The 17,523-nt window shown below is 47.3% G+C and overlaps 4 protein-coding genes and 1 non-coding gene across 5 annotated transcripts; all 5 read right to left on the minus strand.

Moving 5' to 3' along the window:
- Nucleotides 1-1,999: 1,999 nt before the first annotated feature.
- Nucleotides 2,000-5,024, minus strand: RhiXN_11029 (peptidase family S41 protein; the record flags this gene model as incomplete). The annotated part of the gene is made up of 21 exons (XM_043330844.1): nucleotides 2,000-2,021; nucleotides 2,077-2,158; nucleotides 2,213-2,306; nucleotides 2,360-2,455; nucleotides 2,535-2,636; nucleotides 2,685-2,737; nucleotides 2,786-2,842; nucleotides 2,890-2,949; nucleotides 2,999-3,096; nucleotides 3,146-3,191; nucleotides 3,243-3,381; nucleotides 3,432-3,448; nucleotides 3,502-3,544; nucleotides 3,598-3,825; nucleotides 3,884-4,082; nucleotides 4,136-4,167; nucleotides 4,223-4,416; nucleotides 4,470-4,492; nucleotides 4,543-4,696; nucleotides 4,754-4,809; nucleotides 4,867-5,024. The coding sequence occupies 21 exons, from the start codon at nucleotides 5,022-5,024 to the stop codon at nucleotides 2,000-2,002; spliced, it is 1,953 nt and encodes a 650-aa protein (XP_043186189.1).
- A 627-nt stretch (nucleotides 5,025-5,651) lies between these two features.
- Nucleotides 5,652-7,867, minus strand: RhiXN_11030 (aldehyde dehydrogenase family protein; the record flags this gene model as incomplete). Its single annotated transcript, XM_043330845.1, has 12 exons — nucleotides 5,652-5,766; nucleotides 5,825-5,835; nucleotides 5,893-5,918; nucleotides 5,970-5,997; nucleotides 6,055-6,629; nucleotides 6,679-6,774; nucleotides 6,833-7,032; nucleotides 7,081-7,147; nucleotides 7,196-7,277; nucleotides 7,328-7,414; nucleotides 7,469-7,594; nucleotides 7,649-7,867. 12 exons carry the CDS (start codon nucleotides 7,865-7,867, stop codon nucleotides 5,652-5,654), a joined length of 1,632 nt encoding a protein of 543 aa, XP_043186190.1.
- Nucleotides 7,868-8,241: 374 nt separating this feature from the next.
- RhiXN_11031 (eukaryotic translation initiation factor 5) lies at nucleotides 8,242-9,838 on the minus strand (the record flags this gene model as incomplete). The annotated part of the gene is made up of 6 exons (XM_043330846.1): nucleotides 8,242-8,414; nucleotides 8,466-8,608; nucleotides 8,866-9,011; nucleotides 9,127-9,278; nucleotides 9,374-9,516; nucleotides 9,561-9,838. The coding sequence occupies 6 exons, from the start codon at nucleotides 9,836-9,838 to the stop codon at nucleotides 8,242-8,244; spliced, it is 1,035 nt and encodes a 344-aa protein (XP_043186191.1).
- A 684-nt stretch (nucleotides 9,839-10,522) lies between these two features.
- On the minus strand, nucleotides 10,523-10,622 carry RhiXN_12452. Its single transcript has one exon. It is a non-coding gene; the product is annotated as a tRNA-Pro (tRNA).
- A 1,713-nt stretch (nucleotides 10,623-12,335) lies between these two features.
- Nucleotides 12,336-16,709, minus strand: RhiXN_11032 (CHAT domain protein; the record flags this gene model as incomplete). The annotated part of the gene is made up of 4 exons (XM_043330847.1): nucleotides 12,336-13,130; nucleotides 13,186-16,421; nucleotides 16,478-16,571; nucleotides 16,626-16,709. 4 exons carry the CDS (start codon nucleotides 16,707-16,709, stop codon nucleotides 12,336-12,338), a joined length of 4,209 nt encoding a protein of 1,402 aa, XP_043186192.1.
- Between the last annotated feature and the right edge of the window lie 814 nt (nucleotides 16,710-17,523).

Consider the following 17,523-nt stretch of genomic DNA (forward strand, 5'->3'; position numbering starts at 1 on the left):
ATATTGTCCTCCATTCCATCCATCCTTACATATAATACCATCATCCCTAACTAACATAGTCCCCCAATTAACATTACCCCCTATCCTCCACTAACATTGTCCCCCCCTCTAACATTATCTCATATCCACTAACATTCATGTGTGCACTCCCCTATCCCCACTAACATACTCTCCCTCACTAACATTATCCTCCAGTCCATCCCCCCCATCCATCCTACCCCTAACCATCACTAACATTGTCCCCCCCCACTAACATTATCTCATATCCACTAACATTCATGTGCGCACTCCCCTAACCATCACTGACATAGTCCCCCCCACTAACATTACCCCCTATCCCCCACTAACATACTCTCCCTCACTAACATTATCCTCCAGTCCATCCCCCCCATCCATCCTACCCCTAACCATCACTAACATTGTCCCCCCCCACTAACATTGCCCACCATCCACTAACATTCATGTGCGCACTCCCCTAACCATCACTAACATAGTCCCCCCACTAACATTACTCCCTATCCCCCACTAACATTGTCCCCCCCACTAACATTCATGTGCACACCCCCTAACCATCACTAACATAGTCCCCCCACTAACATTAACCCCCTATCCCCCACTAACATACTCCCCCTCACTAACATTATCCCCCAGTCCATCCCCCCCATCCATCCTACCCCTAACCATCACTAACATTGTCCCCCCCCACTAACATTGCCCACCATCCACTAACATTCATGTGCGCACTCCCCTAACCATCACTAACATAGTCCCCCCCACTAACATTACCCCCTATCCCCCACTAACATTGTCCCCCCCACTAACATTCATGTGCGCACTCCCCTAACCATCACTAACATAGTCCCCCCCACTAACATTACCCCCTATCCCCCACTAACATTGTCCCCCCCACTAACATTCATGTGTGCACCCCCTAACCATCACTAACATAGTCCCCCCACTAACATTACCCCCTATCCCCCACTAACATACTCCCCCTCACTAACATTATCCCCCAGTCCATCCCCCCATCCATCCTACCCCTAACCATCACTAACATGGTCCCCCCCACTAACATTACCCCCTATCCCCCACTAACATTACCCCCTATCCCCCACTAACATAGTTCCCCTCACTAGCATTGCCTCCTATCCACTAGCATTCATGTGCATGCTACCCCTATCCCCCACTAACATACTCCCCCTCACTAACATTATCCCCTGTTCCACCCTCCCCATATTGGTACAACCCTTACCCCTTACTAACATAGTCTCACCACTAGCATTACCCCCTATCCCCCACTAACATAATCCCCCTCACTAGCATTGATGTATGCAGTACCCCTATCCCCCACTAACATACCCCCCTCCACTAACATTCCCTTGGAGTGCCCCTGTCCATTCATATCCCTACTACCATACTCCCCCCAGTAACATTACCCCTATATCTCCCCCCAATTAACATTACCCCTGGCTCTGATCACCCCTTATAACATATATTAACATGTACCCCTATCATACACCCCATGCATTCCCCTACACTACCATAACATATGCCCCTATCCCCTCACTACCATTTCCCCCTACCATATATTATCCCCCAACCCCCCTTCCTGGCCATCCCCCTACCCCCAAGCTGTGGCCCTATGTTACTCCTATGTTAGGGCCCACGAGGTGTACAAGCTGGCATAGTCAATGACGCAATACTATGAGTGCTGAGGAAAGGCTTTGACACTATGTTAATGTTAGTCTACTGAAGCAACTCAAAATTCATTGGACGTTTGCAACTTTTCTAGAGTTCCCTCGAGACCAGTGGCCGATCTCAAAGGCAGGGGAAACTTTCCAACCCTTTACTTATTGTATGCGATGCAGACTAAACCAGATGTCCCTCATCCATTGTTGCTGTAAATCTCGATTTTATTTATCAAAGGTTACAATGTGGCCGCAAAGCCTTATAAACCTCTTGACCAATTGAGCACAAGACCAACATCGAGGCTACCCAATTACTTAAAATAAGTCTTTGCCCTAATATACCATCCACGTCAGTACATACTCTATCCAGCCAACTCATGATACTCACACAAAGTTCCACAAGTTCTGCGGATTCATATACGTCTCGTGGGTATAAGGCAGTCGGATATTTGCGCGTTCAACAAAGAAGGCTGTGAACCATAAGTTTGCCTCGAACTCGGACAAGTCAAGAGACTGGAACTCACCCAGAGGCGTATTCTTCGATTTCCAGGACCACGCATAGCGCCAGTTGATACGGATGTTTCCATTTACCAACAAATCGGGGGGAGCCAATGGGTCCTATTCGGGCCAAAAGTTAGGACATGTATTAATACGACCAAGTCGGAGCTCACATTCTTCAATCCAGCCGTCTTGATCTCTGAATCGAGGTTAGCCCATTCGAGGACTTGGTTCCCCGCAAGACCATTGAAATTCATAGGTTGACCGGGCTAAACCAGCGAGAATTCGATGTGCAATTTTAAAATAGGTTATTGTCTAATACGAGTGTATGCTTTGAATAGGACGCACGTTACCACCAAAAGTAATAACCTTGATTCCCAGTTTCTCATACGCTATTCCGGTGAACAGTGCACACGTAGAGCCGCACATTCCATTACCCACGATCAAGATCTGATAAAATGTTCAACGATTAACTTGGTTCACAGATGAACTTTCTACCTTTGACGGAGGGAAAGCCGGTTCGGCAGGAAGCTGAACGTCATATGGCGTGCCTTGACACAGAGTAAGCAATCAACTGGGACAAGGTGTGAAACCCTCACAGATATCATAAAATCTTTTCGAGTTCGAGTCCTTTTGACCGTTGATAACGAAAGTAGCTACAAGACTATTAATCGGAAGTCAACATTCTATATATAATACTTACTCGGAGGCTCCATGTAGTTGTAGTTGGCAGGTTGAGGTGTGTTATTCAAGAATGCCCAATCTGCTCATAATATGTCACCTTGCGCCCCAGAATACAAAGTATGACTTACTGTTCGACGAGTAGAACATGTAGTCAATGCCTTGGGCGATATCGGCGGCAACGATCTTGCGTGCTAGAGGATTGGCACGGGCGCTTGATTCCCAGCCACTGTACATATATGTGAATACAAGGTCCTTTCTGCAACCAGATTACTCACGAATATCCAAAGCTTGTCCCGGCCAAAGCATTGATAAGGAATTCGCCTGTAAAGCACTCAGATGTTGACAAACCATGAAAACAGGACCAAGACTTACCTAGACACACGTATCCACCACCATTGCCTGTGGTATCGACAATCAATTGCTGAACACCTGCGCTCTTGAATTTTGCCAGAGCGGCGACAGTGTCGGTTTGGAATTTCGTATAATCTCCGCCAAATGACCCAACCATCAGCTAAGAGAGCAAGTTAAGGGATTGTTGTATAACCAGAGGGAAACACATACCACCCCAGTTTTGTTATCTATAAGGTACATATTAATTGAGAGTTCAAATGTATGCTATAATTATTCTCACCTGCCAAAATGTACGCCTTCAATTGACCACTTCCACCGGCAACCTAATCCAATATGACTTCAGTGAACTCATCGGTGCCGCCAAGATAGTTCTCACAATAGGAATGGTAGGTAGATAAGGGTCGGGAAGGGCAATGCCCTCTGGAGCACCGCCATCCACACTCGTGCCCATCGGGCGCAGCTTAGGGCGACTAATCTTCTTGGCGACGCTCTGGTTCCCGCGCTCATCAACGCCATTGGTGGTAGATCTAGCAACGCAATTCGCGGTCCAGTAGGATGGCCCATCAACGAATGGGGCTCCCAGGTAATTTGAACGGTAGTCGAACTATATGTACTCGATCAGAGAGGCAAGACAGGAATTGGCTCGTGGAACTTGCCTTGACGATTTCTGGCTTAGTTCCGCCAACGGGGATCACTGTCATAGTGAGACTGTCCTTGTCCGGGAACAGCGATCCTGCAATATCTCCGAGGCGTTGGGCCCACGCGTTACTCGTCACACGGTAGGAGCTAAGCACCGAGTTAACCCGGATATTGTGGTCTACCCAATTTCCGGATTGAGTGGTAGCTATCAGGTTCACATATCTGTAAAATTATTAGCTTATCAGTTTAATATGGATGTGTGGTACGAGACCTACGCCCATGCTGGAAGCCCTTCGATGGTCAAAATCTATTCGATGAGGTGTCATGAGATCCAGAAGTGATCTGAAACGAATAGTACGGACCTTGGCACCTGCGTATTTCTTCCAGTTGAACCCCTTTTGGTCGTAGTAAGATGTGAAGTTGGACCCCAGCAAAGAGATGAATTCCACAGTATCTGGCGCGATGTAAATGTCTTGTGCTCCATTCTTCTCAAGGGCTACAACCGGTGCCGGAAGGATGTTTTGGAACGCATTTCGGTAGCAACTCGGAAGCCACACTAGCAAATGAATGAATAATCGTGTTTGAAATAGCACAAATGCGAGGCCTTACAGGTATGGCCATCATCTAAGCGGCTAGAGGTCCATGTCATTAAAAGACTGGGAAAAAATAATTAAGAACTCACTTGATGACATTGAAGAGGTCGCGATTAAACTCATAGTCAGTCTTATATTTGGTTTTCCGGATGCGTGCAAATTCAAAGTCCAAGTTCACCGAGGCTTCGGTAAAGGGGAATGGCGTTAGTTTCTGCCATTCTTCAAACGTAAAGAAGCTAATAGCTGTCATTGATGATATTAATGCGAGGTAGATGTATACTTAATCGCAAGCAAACGTACCCCCTTCCACGACGTCCATCACGTTTTTGGCCAGAGTGGAATTGTAAGGGAACGAGCTAAATGTGAACACTGTTAATAAAAAAGAAGCAAGAACACAAACAGGAAGTGCGTACTTTAGGCATGCTCTTGCATCCACTGGAGCAACAAATGACTGGCCCGCAATTTTTGCACAAGCGTCAGAGGCCCGACCGCCGAGAGGGGTTCCGACAGCTCCTGATACAACTAAAGCGCCTCCAACAAGAGCACTTGACACCACTTTGAAAAACGCCATGGTGGGTCTTCACGATGATAGAACCAGTCAATTGGAGGGCGGTTGTCTCGGAGAATTTCGTCGCTCCTAGTAATTTATACACCTCGAATGAACAACACGCGCCACTTCCGTACTGGCCCGGACGGCTAACTGATCCAGAAGTTAATATAAGTTCAGGGCCATGCTTGGCGTCCAGCACATGGAACGATCATCCTAGTCAAGAATACACAACCGAAGCGGCTGAGAATCACATGAACCATGTGAGCGGCCACAAGGAAGCCGCCTTCTCCGCCTGATTCACGTATTTGGACCCTGTCGTACATCTCTTGCTCTCAATTTCATTCAAGTTCCAGTAAAAAATACGAGGTTGTTCAGCATTGCTCAGTCAGTAGGCGACTAGCAGATTCCATAGTTGGCGTACTGCGCATGATTTGAGCATACCGAAAGGGACAATCAGTCCTATAATCTATCATGAACGATCTTTTTTTGGTTCGTGATGAGACACATGCATCTAAATTTGATGAAATTAGGTTCATTTTGAAAGTTCATGTGCTGATGGTTCGGACTAAACTACAGATATGGTCCCTATACACCATGCGTGAGAATGGTCTCGATCCTCAGACTCAAATATGCCGGACCTTGTGTTGTTTATTTCAGATCAAAGTTCACGCCCTGTGCAAGAGGTGCTTCATCTGAGAAGTTGAGTGTACAAGCACTCCATCGGACGTATTGCTTCCAAGCATCTCCACCTGACTCACGACCCCTGGTTAAGCGAGTTAGCATCTGAATCTCATAAGCATTGACAATACAAGGATTCATACCATCCAGTGCTCTTCAAAAACGATTTACATGAGTAAATTAGCGGAGCATCGAAGCATAATCAACGTACCTTGTTGCCTCCAAACGCGGCACCAACTAAGGAGTTACAATTAGTCAGTTTACTTGCTTCGGTCAATCATTACGTACTTTCGGCGCCTGAGGTTCCAACATTAACCTACGAAAGATGAGCGAGTTAGGAAACAATGTTAGTCATATGGATACCTGTACGTACGTTTACAATCCCAGCGTCACTTCCACTTGGCCCAATCCACTTTCCAAGACTCCTCATATCCCTAGTCCAAAGGCTACTCGAAAGGCCTTGGGGTACTGCATTATTCCATTCAATGGCTTGCTCAATTTCGTCGAAGATGGCAACGTTCAGGACGGGAGCAAACGTCTCCTTGGTCCACACCTCTGGAAGCTCATGTGGTTGAGGCTTATTTGGGATGGCCAAAGTGGGCAAGACCCAGTTTCCTCCTTGCAGATCGCCACCGACCGAGTGCTTTTGACCGCCGGTAAGTATCTCTGAGCCGGTCGATTTTAGTTTTTGGATAGCGTCTGAGAACATGCCGACAGCTGTTCGAGTATGCAAAGGTCCCATGAGAGTACCCGCAGCCAAGGGGTCACCAATGAGGTTGGTAACGCTGGCATAGGCTCGCTGTAGTCGATCCAGAAACTCGGGGGCGATGGATCGGTGAACGTAGAGTCGTCGAGTGGATGTGCATCGCTGCCCTGCTGTACCAACCGCACCAAACAGAACTGCAGGAATTGCCAGCGCCAAGTCCGCGTCTGGCATGATGACACTGGCTATATGCGAGTCAGGGGCTAAACTTAAGCGTGGGTGAAGCATGCGCACCGTTGTTGCCTCCCAATTCTAATAAGACCTTTCCGAATCTATCCTGGACTGCTTTGCCTACTACCTTTCCAACCGCCTCGCTTCCTGTGAACGAAACTATATAGTAATGTGTTAGGACGGATGATGTTTGGAATACTTTGTCTTGCTCACGTACCCATATGGACGGAGGGGCTGCCAACTACCGCCTCGCCAACGTCCTTGCCCCCACAAACAAGTCCTGCTGCGGCGCTGTGCACACCATTCTGTTCCAAAACACGTGAAATGATTTTGGTTGTCGCAACCGCACACAGAGGCGTGGTGGGCGATGGTTTCCACAAAGTAGCGTTACCTGCTGCCAAAGATAACGAGAGGTTCCTGATATGGGTGTCAAGAAATGATGCGAAGCCAGAAACTCCTGCTTACCATCCGTAAACCGCGACAGGGAAATTAAAGGCGCTCAATACACCAACCACACCTAGAGGATTGGGCACTATCCGGAGTCGGTGACAATAGATTATTTCGCTCTGGTACTATTCACCTTCTAGAATTGAGTGACCAGGTCGCTCGGATGCAACCACCCGCCCATTCATCATTCGGGAGAGCCCGACGGCATAGTCGCACTAATCCACAAGTCATGAGGATATTCTCCCAAATTCGCTGTATCACATACAATATCCACAAATTCCTGCACTTCCCCTTCCCCTTCGGTTCTTATTTTTCCCATCTCCAGCGAAACGAGTGCACCAAGGTCATTCCTCTACGATTATAAGGCAAGGTCAGAGGCGCTCTGACAATCACTTCCCGAACAAACCTTCTCGGCCAAAGCCACCCGTATTTGCCTAATAAGTTCTCCCCTTCGAGGAGCTGGCATATTTCGGATCGATACGTACGCATCGTGTGCGCGATCAATAGCCTGTTGGGTCTCTGCCGGGGTAGCCTGAACATAGTATAGTTGGACAACCCGTGAAGTATTTCAATTGATGGGCCTTACAGTTGTGATCTTTGCCAACGTCTCCCCAGTAGAGGGACATACGCTGACCAGGGGTTCTCCGGAGCCCCCCCATGTGCCATCGTATACACCATGAACTTCCTTTCCGTTGGTTGGGATGTCAAGTGCTGAAAGGATTTTGGTTGCCCTGGTCGACAGAGGAGCACTCCCGCGCAAAGGAGCGTTTCTGAGAGCAATTGCACGGATACGTGATAGCAACATGGTGGTACAGAGCAAAGGAACTACTACGGTAGATGAACAATCCCTAATAGTGCGCGGTGAAGGATGATCCGACAAGCGCGCTAGTCACGAGCTCACCGATTAATTACGTGTACGCCCATACACGTGAATTTCGCTCATTTTGGAGATTAAACTAAATTTTCCGCTCTCTAAAGCAGCTGTAGCCAGAGCCCAAATAGCTTCCTAGTCCAAATTTACAGATTGAGCGATCTAGTACAAGGGTGACTATATCAGTCCTCCGTAATTCTTCGTTTAATCAGCTTGCTTGAGTTAGTATAGCTATCACGTTCGAATGCATATATTCACAAGTGAGTAAGTACAATTCACAGTATACCGCAACCATCCGTAGCCATACTCTATGCCGCAGCCTTGGTACGACTGCGCTTCCCAACCTGGGCCTGGAAACCAGCTTTGATCGCGCTGACTGAACGCCGAGACCCGCATGACTCGCAGGACATGAAGTAGATACGGTTTTCTTTCGTCAGAATGGTATCGGGTGATTTACATGTTTTGCAGGTAACATATTCGACTAGATACGTTGTGAGTTGAATTATGAAAGCAAACGAGGGTAAATACATACCAATGTAACGCCTCAACACATTTTCTAGCTGCTTTGGCTGGAATCGACCCTTAATAACTAAGCGTTGTGATCCATCGACCGATCCAGTTGTTCCCAATTCAGCAAATAAGAATTGAATTACATGGTCCGGCTGCCGATGCATCCTAAACAGAAACTGTCAGTAAACATTCGATTTCAGAGGGTAGCAAACAAGGTTGCGTGGTGGATAATATCAAAGCCGTCCACGAAAGATAGTCCCAATCGACTCGATCCTCTCAGAAATCGATCAGACTTGGAGCGCTTCCGCACTCAGGCTTTCACAAGGAAAATTGGCAGCCGGTTTACCGCAAACACGCATTCACCACAACCAACAAATCTGCCCACCACCTAATGTTATCTAAAGTAGAAACTATGGGCTCACCTCTTGCAAATTTCGCTAATATTGGCAAACACAGTCTTCTTGTTTCCATCTCGGTGAACACTCGGAGGGACAATTGTGTATCTCCTCTTTTCTCCTGCAAGTTCAGGGTTCTGGGCACGAAGGATTTGGTAGAATCTGCCAAGGAGCTAGAGGTTGTCAATCAGCGCTTGGCTCTTAGTATATAATCACAAGTCACAGAGCAATAGAAGCGGTGGATATGATCGGGCGGTGGCACATGGGCTATAGGGATTGAGAGCGTACCTCGGGATAAGTGTAGTCCCTGTCGGTTCCGTGCCAAGTCTCGACTTGCGCACCACCCTCTGGAGCAGGTTGAGCAAACACATCTTCTCCAAGGTCACCTTCATCCACGTCAGGTACTGGACCGTCATCTTCGTCATCTTCTCCTTCCTTGGCTAAAACACGACAGGCGGCACCATTGCATACAATGATGTAATGCGACATAAACCTAATCAATAACCTCCATGACTGAAGCTCAGCTGATGCCCACCTTTGGACTCTGCCAACTCTTTCTCAAACGCCTCCAAATCGAACGCAGCTTTCTTACTCTTGCTCTTCTTCTTGATCCCTGCAAACTCTCCTAGATCATCACCTCCACCAGTAGCCGGGGTCGCGCCTCCAGAAGCAGGGGCACTTCCGTCCTGTAGATAACATCAGCCAAAATTTTAGTATCCGACCGCCTGGCTCGACTTGCCAGTTCAAGATCCAAGGGAATTTCCTTTTTCTTTTTCTTTTTCTTCAAATCACCAAACATCGCGTCCAAGTCATCTTCCTTTGGCGGTTCGCTTTCCTTTAGTATCGGAGCAGCAGGCCTGGTCTCGGCAGGAGGTGGAACCGCAGGGGTTTCGGGCTCAGCGGGAGCAGCATCTGCACCGAGGGGATCTTCATCAAAATTAACCTTTTTCTTCTTGCGCTTTTTGAGGGAGGGATCAAATAGAGGCTCTTCGCTGGCCATTATAATATCTATTCCCAATGAGTATTTACGGGAAATGAAGAGATGGCCAGCTTACTTTTTGATGTAACCAAAATGTGGTGTTCTGGGTCAGATAGGGTGACTCGTTCATTTGATAATCATCCAGGGTCTGAGTGATTTTGTAAGTATCAGCGCCAATTCGATGGAGGTACTGCACTCTTACCAAAGGGTTAGTAGTCGACTTTAATATAATTATAAGTGCGCGGAGAATGTCTTATTAATCTCTTAGATTATGGATCATGCATATAGTATACCAATATGGCATGGATACAATAACTATTGAAGGTCTGTCTCATCACCGGAAAGCCCTCTTGTATGCATAATCAAAACCTTCTACACACTCAAATTAAGGCTGAAAATATTTAAACAACCCTTCTATCTCTACCTATACTGGGATATTGACTGGTTATTAGCATAACTTGCGTTTGCACTAATCTCCCTTGTCCTTGAAGCTTTGGTCCAGGAGTACTTCTTGGGCAACCAGTAAGGGTAAAGGTAGATGTGTTAGGACTGCTTTACAGAGTCCTGATATGTCCACACTCCACCTTGATCTCTAGAGAAATTCTAGCTCAGGTCAGCCAACGTCCTGTGGTCTCTCCCACTTCCCCCAACTTTCGGAAGCCAGAACCAGCTCAAGAAATGAGCAAAAAATGAGCAAAAAATGATGGGCCGCTGTGGGAATTGAACCCACGACCTCCTGTATTCAGCGTGTGCAAGCAAGTGCTTAACTCCCAAAACAGGAATCATACTACTAGACCAAGCGGCCTTGTTGGCAGCTCAGCTTTAGCATGTCTGTTTAGCGAAGCTTTGTAATTGTAGGCTGATCTCCGCACATGTTCAAGACACTGTATTACCTTGATACTTAGTCTGTGTATGAGTCATATATCTTGTGAATAATAAAATCCGCCGGTAGCTACTCTAATTACAATCATGCCTCCATTCTCCAAACTGCCGGCGAAGATTACAAGACGGATTGTCCTCCAATGAGCCTTTTCAATGCAAACATCTACTTGACCATGTTTAGAACCTTTCAACAGGTGCAAGTTTCAATAAAGCCTTTTCTCCCTCAGTGCCAAGTTGCGTGCTTGCGGTCCTATCTTTTAGTTTTGTTACATCAACACTTTCTCTCGCATTTCCCGCCCACTAATCCAAATCTACACAACAACCAGCTGCACCTTAGCGGTCATTTCCAATTGTATCTCCACTCCTGGTCTGCGGTCCAAATCAATCTTTCCTTGAAATAGTAGTGCGACACCAGGCACAATTTCAGCTTACTACAACTCATTCTCTCGTTAGGGCAAAACCACTAGGGGCACACAGCTCGGACTTAGCCGAAATTTCAGCGGGGACTACCTGAGTTTCCCATTTGAACCTAGGCCAATCAGGAAAACCTTTCATTCGTCCAAACCCAAAGCAACCCATGTTTTAGACCCAGAAAGCCTGTTTATAAGTGGCCGGCATCAATTCTTGAACCGCTCTTGGGAGACACCCCATAATTATATCCGCTTTGTAGGATGCTCTGACGCTTGTGAGACTGTTGGAGTTAAATAGAAGCTAACTTGTGTAAATGCAAGGTATCGTTGCGCTTTCGAAAATAGACGTGTCTACATGCGGATTGGTGGAACTACACTGTGACGCCCATCACCTCTAATCTGTAATCTACCTTTGTATTATTAATCTATTGTAAGATGGGACTCGTTGGACGAGTGTGTTATGTGGGGCTGTATAAAGCAGCTTTACACTTCTATCCTTAGATTTTAATCATTCGAACACGCATAGAACGGGTGCTTAATGAGAGGATGTCAGCAGGCAGTGGTAAACCCCTAGAAAAGTGCGTTTTCTCTCTCCATCAGCTTAGAGTGAGTTCTATCAGGGGGGTGTGGGTGGGTGTGTAATATGGTTCACAGTGCAACGCACATGATATTGGCCTTCCCTGGCATTCGATTTATGACCATATGCATTAACATAAATTCAGCGCTACCGCCACGAAGCCCTAGTCTTTGGGTACACTTATATCATAAACGAGTATGAGCACTATGCAGATAGCGACATACCTCTTTATATAATTATACATGTGTGCATATGTATTATTGAATCTCATGTTCATCATCTGCTGGGCAGGCTTGTATGAGTTCATCATCATCTCTACGCTTTGCTCGCTTCTCTTTGTGAATTTATGTCTGTATATTCATTACTGCGCGAGTTGGGTCTCAAGCTACTCATTCGCGGCCCAATATCATTGCGCGCTCCTCAACTCCAAGAGCCGTCTCATGCCTACGAGTTCATGTCTCAGATTCCTCGTATAATCCACGTCCACCTTATGTATACATGACCATTTCCCTTCCTCGAGCACATCCGAGTGCACGTAAATTGATCGTGAGATTGAAGATTTTAGAATCAGTATATTAGCAAATATTCCTCCTATAACTGTAACAACGTCAAGGCCATTAATAGTGTCGGCCCATATTTCAATTGTTGTTTACGAGCCCATGTGAATATATGGTACCCATCTTCCAAATTCCCTTTCTCCCACATCCTCACGCAATGATGAAACAGCATTGTGCAGCGCTCTCCCCGCCTCTCCACTCCCTATCATTCCGTATTTCATCAGCTCTGCATATACTTTGTCCGCCACGAATGGTGCATCGCTGTCCATCACCGACCACATCGTGGCGATCACGCTCTGGTACCCAGCCACTAACATCCCTGATGCAAGATGTATGGCCTCGTCAGGTAGTTTCTCATCTCCAGTTGCTGTCTGACAAGCCGAGAGGAATGCTAGGCCTTTCCTCCCGAATGACCGCCGGTTTATCGAGGCCAAATCGAGTGTGCCGTCGTGAAGGAAGAACCCACTCTCGGTGGCGTCAGCGACGTTCTGATGGGCGTGACACGCAAGATGAACCCAGTCATGCTGCTCCATCGCATCGAGTACTGCCGCGGTTGTGGCCTGGTCATCTACAAGCTCTGTGTACTGAGCTTTACTTTGTGCATGTGTTTTCACGCAAGCAAGTTCTTTACTAGTACCAGGCAACGGCGCATGGCCTGGCGTACTTGCTTGACCAATCGCTAGCACTCGTGGTGCATGGCTTGATAAAGTGACCTTTGAGTTGATGAGAGCGGCGAGCGTAGGAGTGTATGAAGAAATAGCATAATCGAAAACTCGCGATCCTAGCTTATCGTAGTCCCCTGCCGCGTGCAACGGCAAGAAGGATAGCACACCAACAGGGCACCATATTATGGATGGGAGATCGCGTGTGGCAGCGCTGTTATTATTCTGGTGATGCTATGTGAGCACCACTATAGTGGATTTACTGACTGATTAGACGTACCGTGTATCCAAGAAAGTCTAGGACGGGCTTGACCACGCTGCTCCAAAGAACTGCTAGGGCTATATCCATGCTATCTTTTCCGTCGGACTCCCATTGGTAAAAGGGTCTTCGTTCCCGAGAACCTCGGCTCTCGATGGAAGCCTCTATGTCAGAACGCATACGACGAGCCTTCTCCTGGGTGAAGTCGGGGAGCGGGACATGTTTGATATCGTTCTGCCCTGGTAATATCAGGAGAGCATCGCAGCGATCTTTCGAGCAATTAATGACAACAACAGGCCCATGATGTGCAGATTGAATCAAGGCCTTTGCCTTTATTGGTTGGAGAAGGTCTTCAAATCCAGGAAGTTCACGGACACTAGCTAATAAGGAGTTGTACTCCCTAGCTAGATTAATCCGATGCCCTGATATATCTGACTCAATATCTGTGGGGGGCGGTGGAGGCTCTGAAGGCTCTGATGTTACCTGGTGAAGCTGTGCGGCGGTTGACGAGAGGCGGGTGGCGAGGTCTGGATAGGAGGATTGGAGCTCGTCAAGAGGAGAGCGTAGCATCAAGCTCTGATTCCAGACAATACACCGTGCATGCTCAAGCCACTCCAGCGCTGTTTCAAATGCAGATGAGGCAATTGCAGCTGAAGCGGCTTGTACCGCTAGGTCCCCAGTTGTCAACAGATCCTGATAGCGCTGACTAGTAGTAGCACCAAGCCATATAAATTGAGGAAGTAGGTCGATTGCGGTGTGATATGCCCCCATAGAATCAAGCGGGCTCTCTCCAGAGGCAACGCTTACCCACCCAAGCGCGTACTTGAACCTGTTGCGTGGAGCTGCGGTCAGCAACTGGGCGGCAGCACGTAAAGAATACAACGAGTTCTGAAGGTCATGAGGATCCCTTTTGTTCCGATAGCGGTACAAACAAGAAAATGCCAAAATATGGTGACGCCCTGCCAAGTCAGGATGTTCGCTAGGAGTTAGCGAAACTGCACGGGAATTGTATTCAATTGATTTCTCCAGGTCATCTATTTCTCTCAGACGCTTGAACCGCTCACTGTGAGACAACCCTAAACTCGCAAGGTGGCTTGGCAATGCTGGGTGATCATCGGGCGTCAATGCGACTGCACGGGACGTCAATTCAATTGACTTTGTTAAATCATCAAATTCGCTCAGTCGATTAAATCGAGTTGTGTAAGACGACCCTAGAGCAGCGAGGCGGAATGGTAAATCCGGGTGTGAATTCGGTGTCAACGCAAGTGCCTGAGATTTGTATTTCATTGACATTTCTAGGTCACTCAGGTCACCAAGAGACCTGAACCGACCATCATAAGACGCTGCCAGAGAGGCAAGTCGCTTTGGAAAATCCGGGTGATCGCTGTGGGTCAACTCAACCGCGTGAGACTTGTATTTGATTGATTTAGTCAGATCTCCTAGTTCGCCTAAACGATTGAACCGAAAAGAGTAAGATGCTCCTAAAGCAGCAAGGCGCATCGAAAGGTCTGGGTGATCCTTGGGAGTCAATGTAAATGCACGAGAATAATTCTCGATGGACTTTGTCAGATCGTCCATATCGCCCAGACGATTGAATCGCCTACTGTACAATTCTCCTAGATGGGCAAGTCGGTTGGGCAAGTCTGGGTGATCATTGGGAGTCAATTCGGCTGCACGGGAGTGGCTCTCGGTGGACTTTACAAGGTCGTTCAAATCGCCTAGACGACCAAACCGATTGCTGTATGATACTCCAAGAGCAACAAAACGAGATGAAAAGTCCGGATGATTGTCAGGGGTCAATTCAATTGCACGAGATATATATTCAATTGACTTTGATAGGTCGTCTAGTTCACCCAAATGTTTGCTCCGGAGGGCGTATGATATACCCAGATTCGCAAGACGGGGTGCCAAGTCCGGGTGGCCGTCAGGTGTCAACATAACTGCACGAGAATAGCTCTCGATGGACTTTGCAAGGTCGCCCAGATCACCCAAGCGCTTGAATTGGCCATCGTAGGATGCGCCCAGAGAATTCAGGTACAACGGTAAATGCGGGTGTCCGTCCGGGGTCAATGCAATCGCCTGAGAATAGTACTTGATAGATTTGCGGAGATCGTCTATATCCCCCATACGCATAAATCGATCACAATAAGATGCCCCTAGAGCTTTGAGGCGGCCTGGTAAGGCTGGATGGGTATCAGGCGTTAACGCAACAGCACGAGAATAGCTTTCAATGGACTTTGCAAGGTCGCTCAAATCACCCATACGTTTGAATCGACCAGTGTAGGATGCTCCGAGAGATGCAAGGTGGGATGGTAAGTCTGGATGGTCCTCGGGAGTTAACGTAACTGCACGAGAAGTATATTCGATCGACTTCGAAAAATCGCTCAGTTCGCCCAAACGTCGAGACCGGATAGCGTACGATGCTCCTAGATGGGTAAGGCGAAGTGGCAAGCTCGGGTGGTCATCAGGTGTTAATTCAACTGCGCGAGAGTAGCTCTCGATGGACTCTGCAAGATCCTTCAAATTGCCCATACGACTGAATCGATTGACGTATGACGCTCCCAGAGCATCAAGGTGGGACGGTAAGCCCGGATGGTCTTCTGGAGTCAATTCAACTGCACGAGATATATATTCAATTGACTTTGATAGATCGTCCAGCTCGCCCAAACGGTTGGACCGAGCAGCATATGACATACCCAGATTCGCAAGGCGAAGCGCCAATTCCGGGTGACCGTCAGGTGTCAACATGACTGCACGAGAATAGATCTCGACGGACTTCGCAAGATTATCCAGATCGCCCAGGCGCATGAACCGAAGATGATAAGACGCACCCAAAGAGTTGAGGTAAGATGGTAAGTCTGGGTGGCCATCAGGGGTCAACGCAACAGCACAAGACTCGTATTTAATTGACCTTTCTAAGTCGTCCAGTTTACCCAGACTACTGAAGCGGCTACTATAAGAAAAAGCCAAAGTCTGGAGTCGGGATGGCAAAGCTGGGTCGTCATTTGGAGTCAATGCAACTGCCCGAGATTTGTATTCGATTGATTTTGTCAAGTCATCCATTTCACCTAGGCTCGAAAATCGATCATCGTAAGACGTTCCAAGTGAGATAAGACGGCTCGCTAATTCCGGATGGTCCTCAGGAGTCAATTCCAGCTGTCGCTTTTCGTATTCGATTATTTCTTCAAGGTCATCCGGGTTGCCGAGTCCCTGCGACTGGTTTCGATCAAATTGCGTCAATCCAGACTGCTGATTACCTATAGTGTTGTGTATGAGCTGGTGAGAAAGTAGCTGATTGATTCCTGGTGCTCACTGAAACGATTACCGGAAATCGGATCTAATTCTGTCGCAGTATTACCGTCTACTTGCTCACGATGTAGAATATGCTCGGGTGTGTCCAGTCCCTCCTGACTCGGTTGCCTACCGTCAACTTGTGAGATCTGTTATATATCTATGCTCACATTCTTGCTGCTTCTACTGTTATTCTTTCGGCCTGTTCTAACTCCACATAACCCCCACACAATCCGTTCAATCGAAGCTTTCATTGCTAAAAACCAATTGTCTGATTCCGGAGTTGCTATGCGGGCAAGTGGATGTGAAGTGCAGTTTCAATCAAGTGAAATTTGACTAATGCGGTGCCTTTGGGAACGGATGCCCGTATAACTGAGAGAAGGTGGAAACTTGAGTACTGTCTTATGTAATATAGGTCTTCCCGGCTACCTAATTCTTGTGAATCCTGTAATGTTCCCGAGAAGGATGAAAAGAAAGAGAACCCCTTTACTGAGCACTTTAAATAACTGATGACGTAATCCAATTACCGTGCACTAAATTATAAAATAATATAAATTCAGTATACACGCACAGAAAGCCAGTGATATTCCTAACATATAGTTAGCGGCTCTCTAGGGCTGTTACATAACCCGATGGAAAGTCAAATTTTGAGAGAGCTTTGGAGAACTGTGAAGTTAAGTCCCCCCTGTTAGAGGAGTTAACTTAGCTGTTGGCGTGATTCCAAATCTCGACATACCAGTGTAAAAAGTACCCGTCAATGACCGCAACTTTTATCATCTGATATTATTAGAATGAACCTTTTTCGAAAGACAACCCAAGGATAATTTCTTACGTCTGCCAAGCACACTATTGGCCATCCATTTGGGAAATGAAAGGAAATAATCAGCTTGGCGGATTGAGATCACACGATGGACCTCAAAAGTATGGAAAATCTGCGCGACGCCCAAATTTTGACAGCCATCGGCGCCCAGAAATACCAAATTCGCAGCTCGACGGCACACAGGGATGAGTCTGCGGACTCACGAAAATTCTGGTCAGGGTTTCCCAGCACTCTGCATACAAAGTACG

This window comes from Rhizoctonia solani, chromosome 14 (genome assembly GCF_016906535.1).
Source record: "Rhizoctonia solani chromosome 14, complete sequence".
Classification (NCBI taxonomy): Eukaryota; Fungi; Basidiomycota; class Agaricomycetes; order Cantharellales; family Ceratobasidiaceae; genus Rhizoctonia; species Rhizoctonia solani.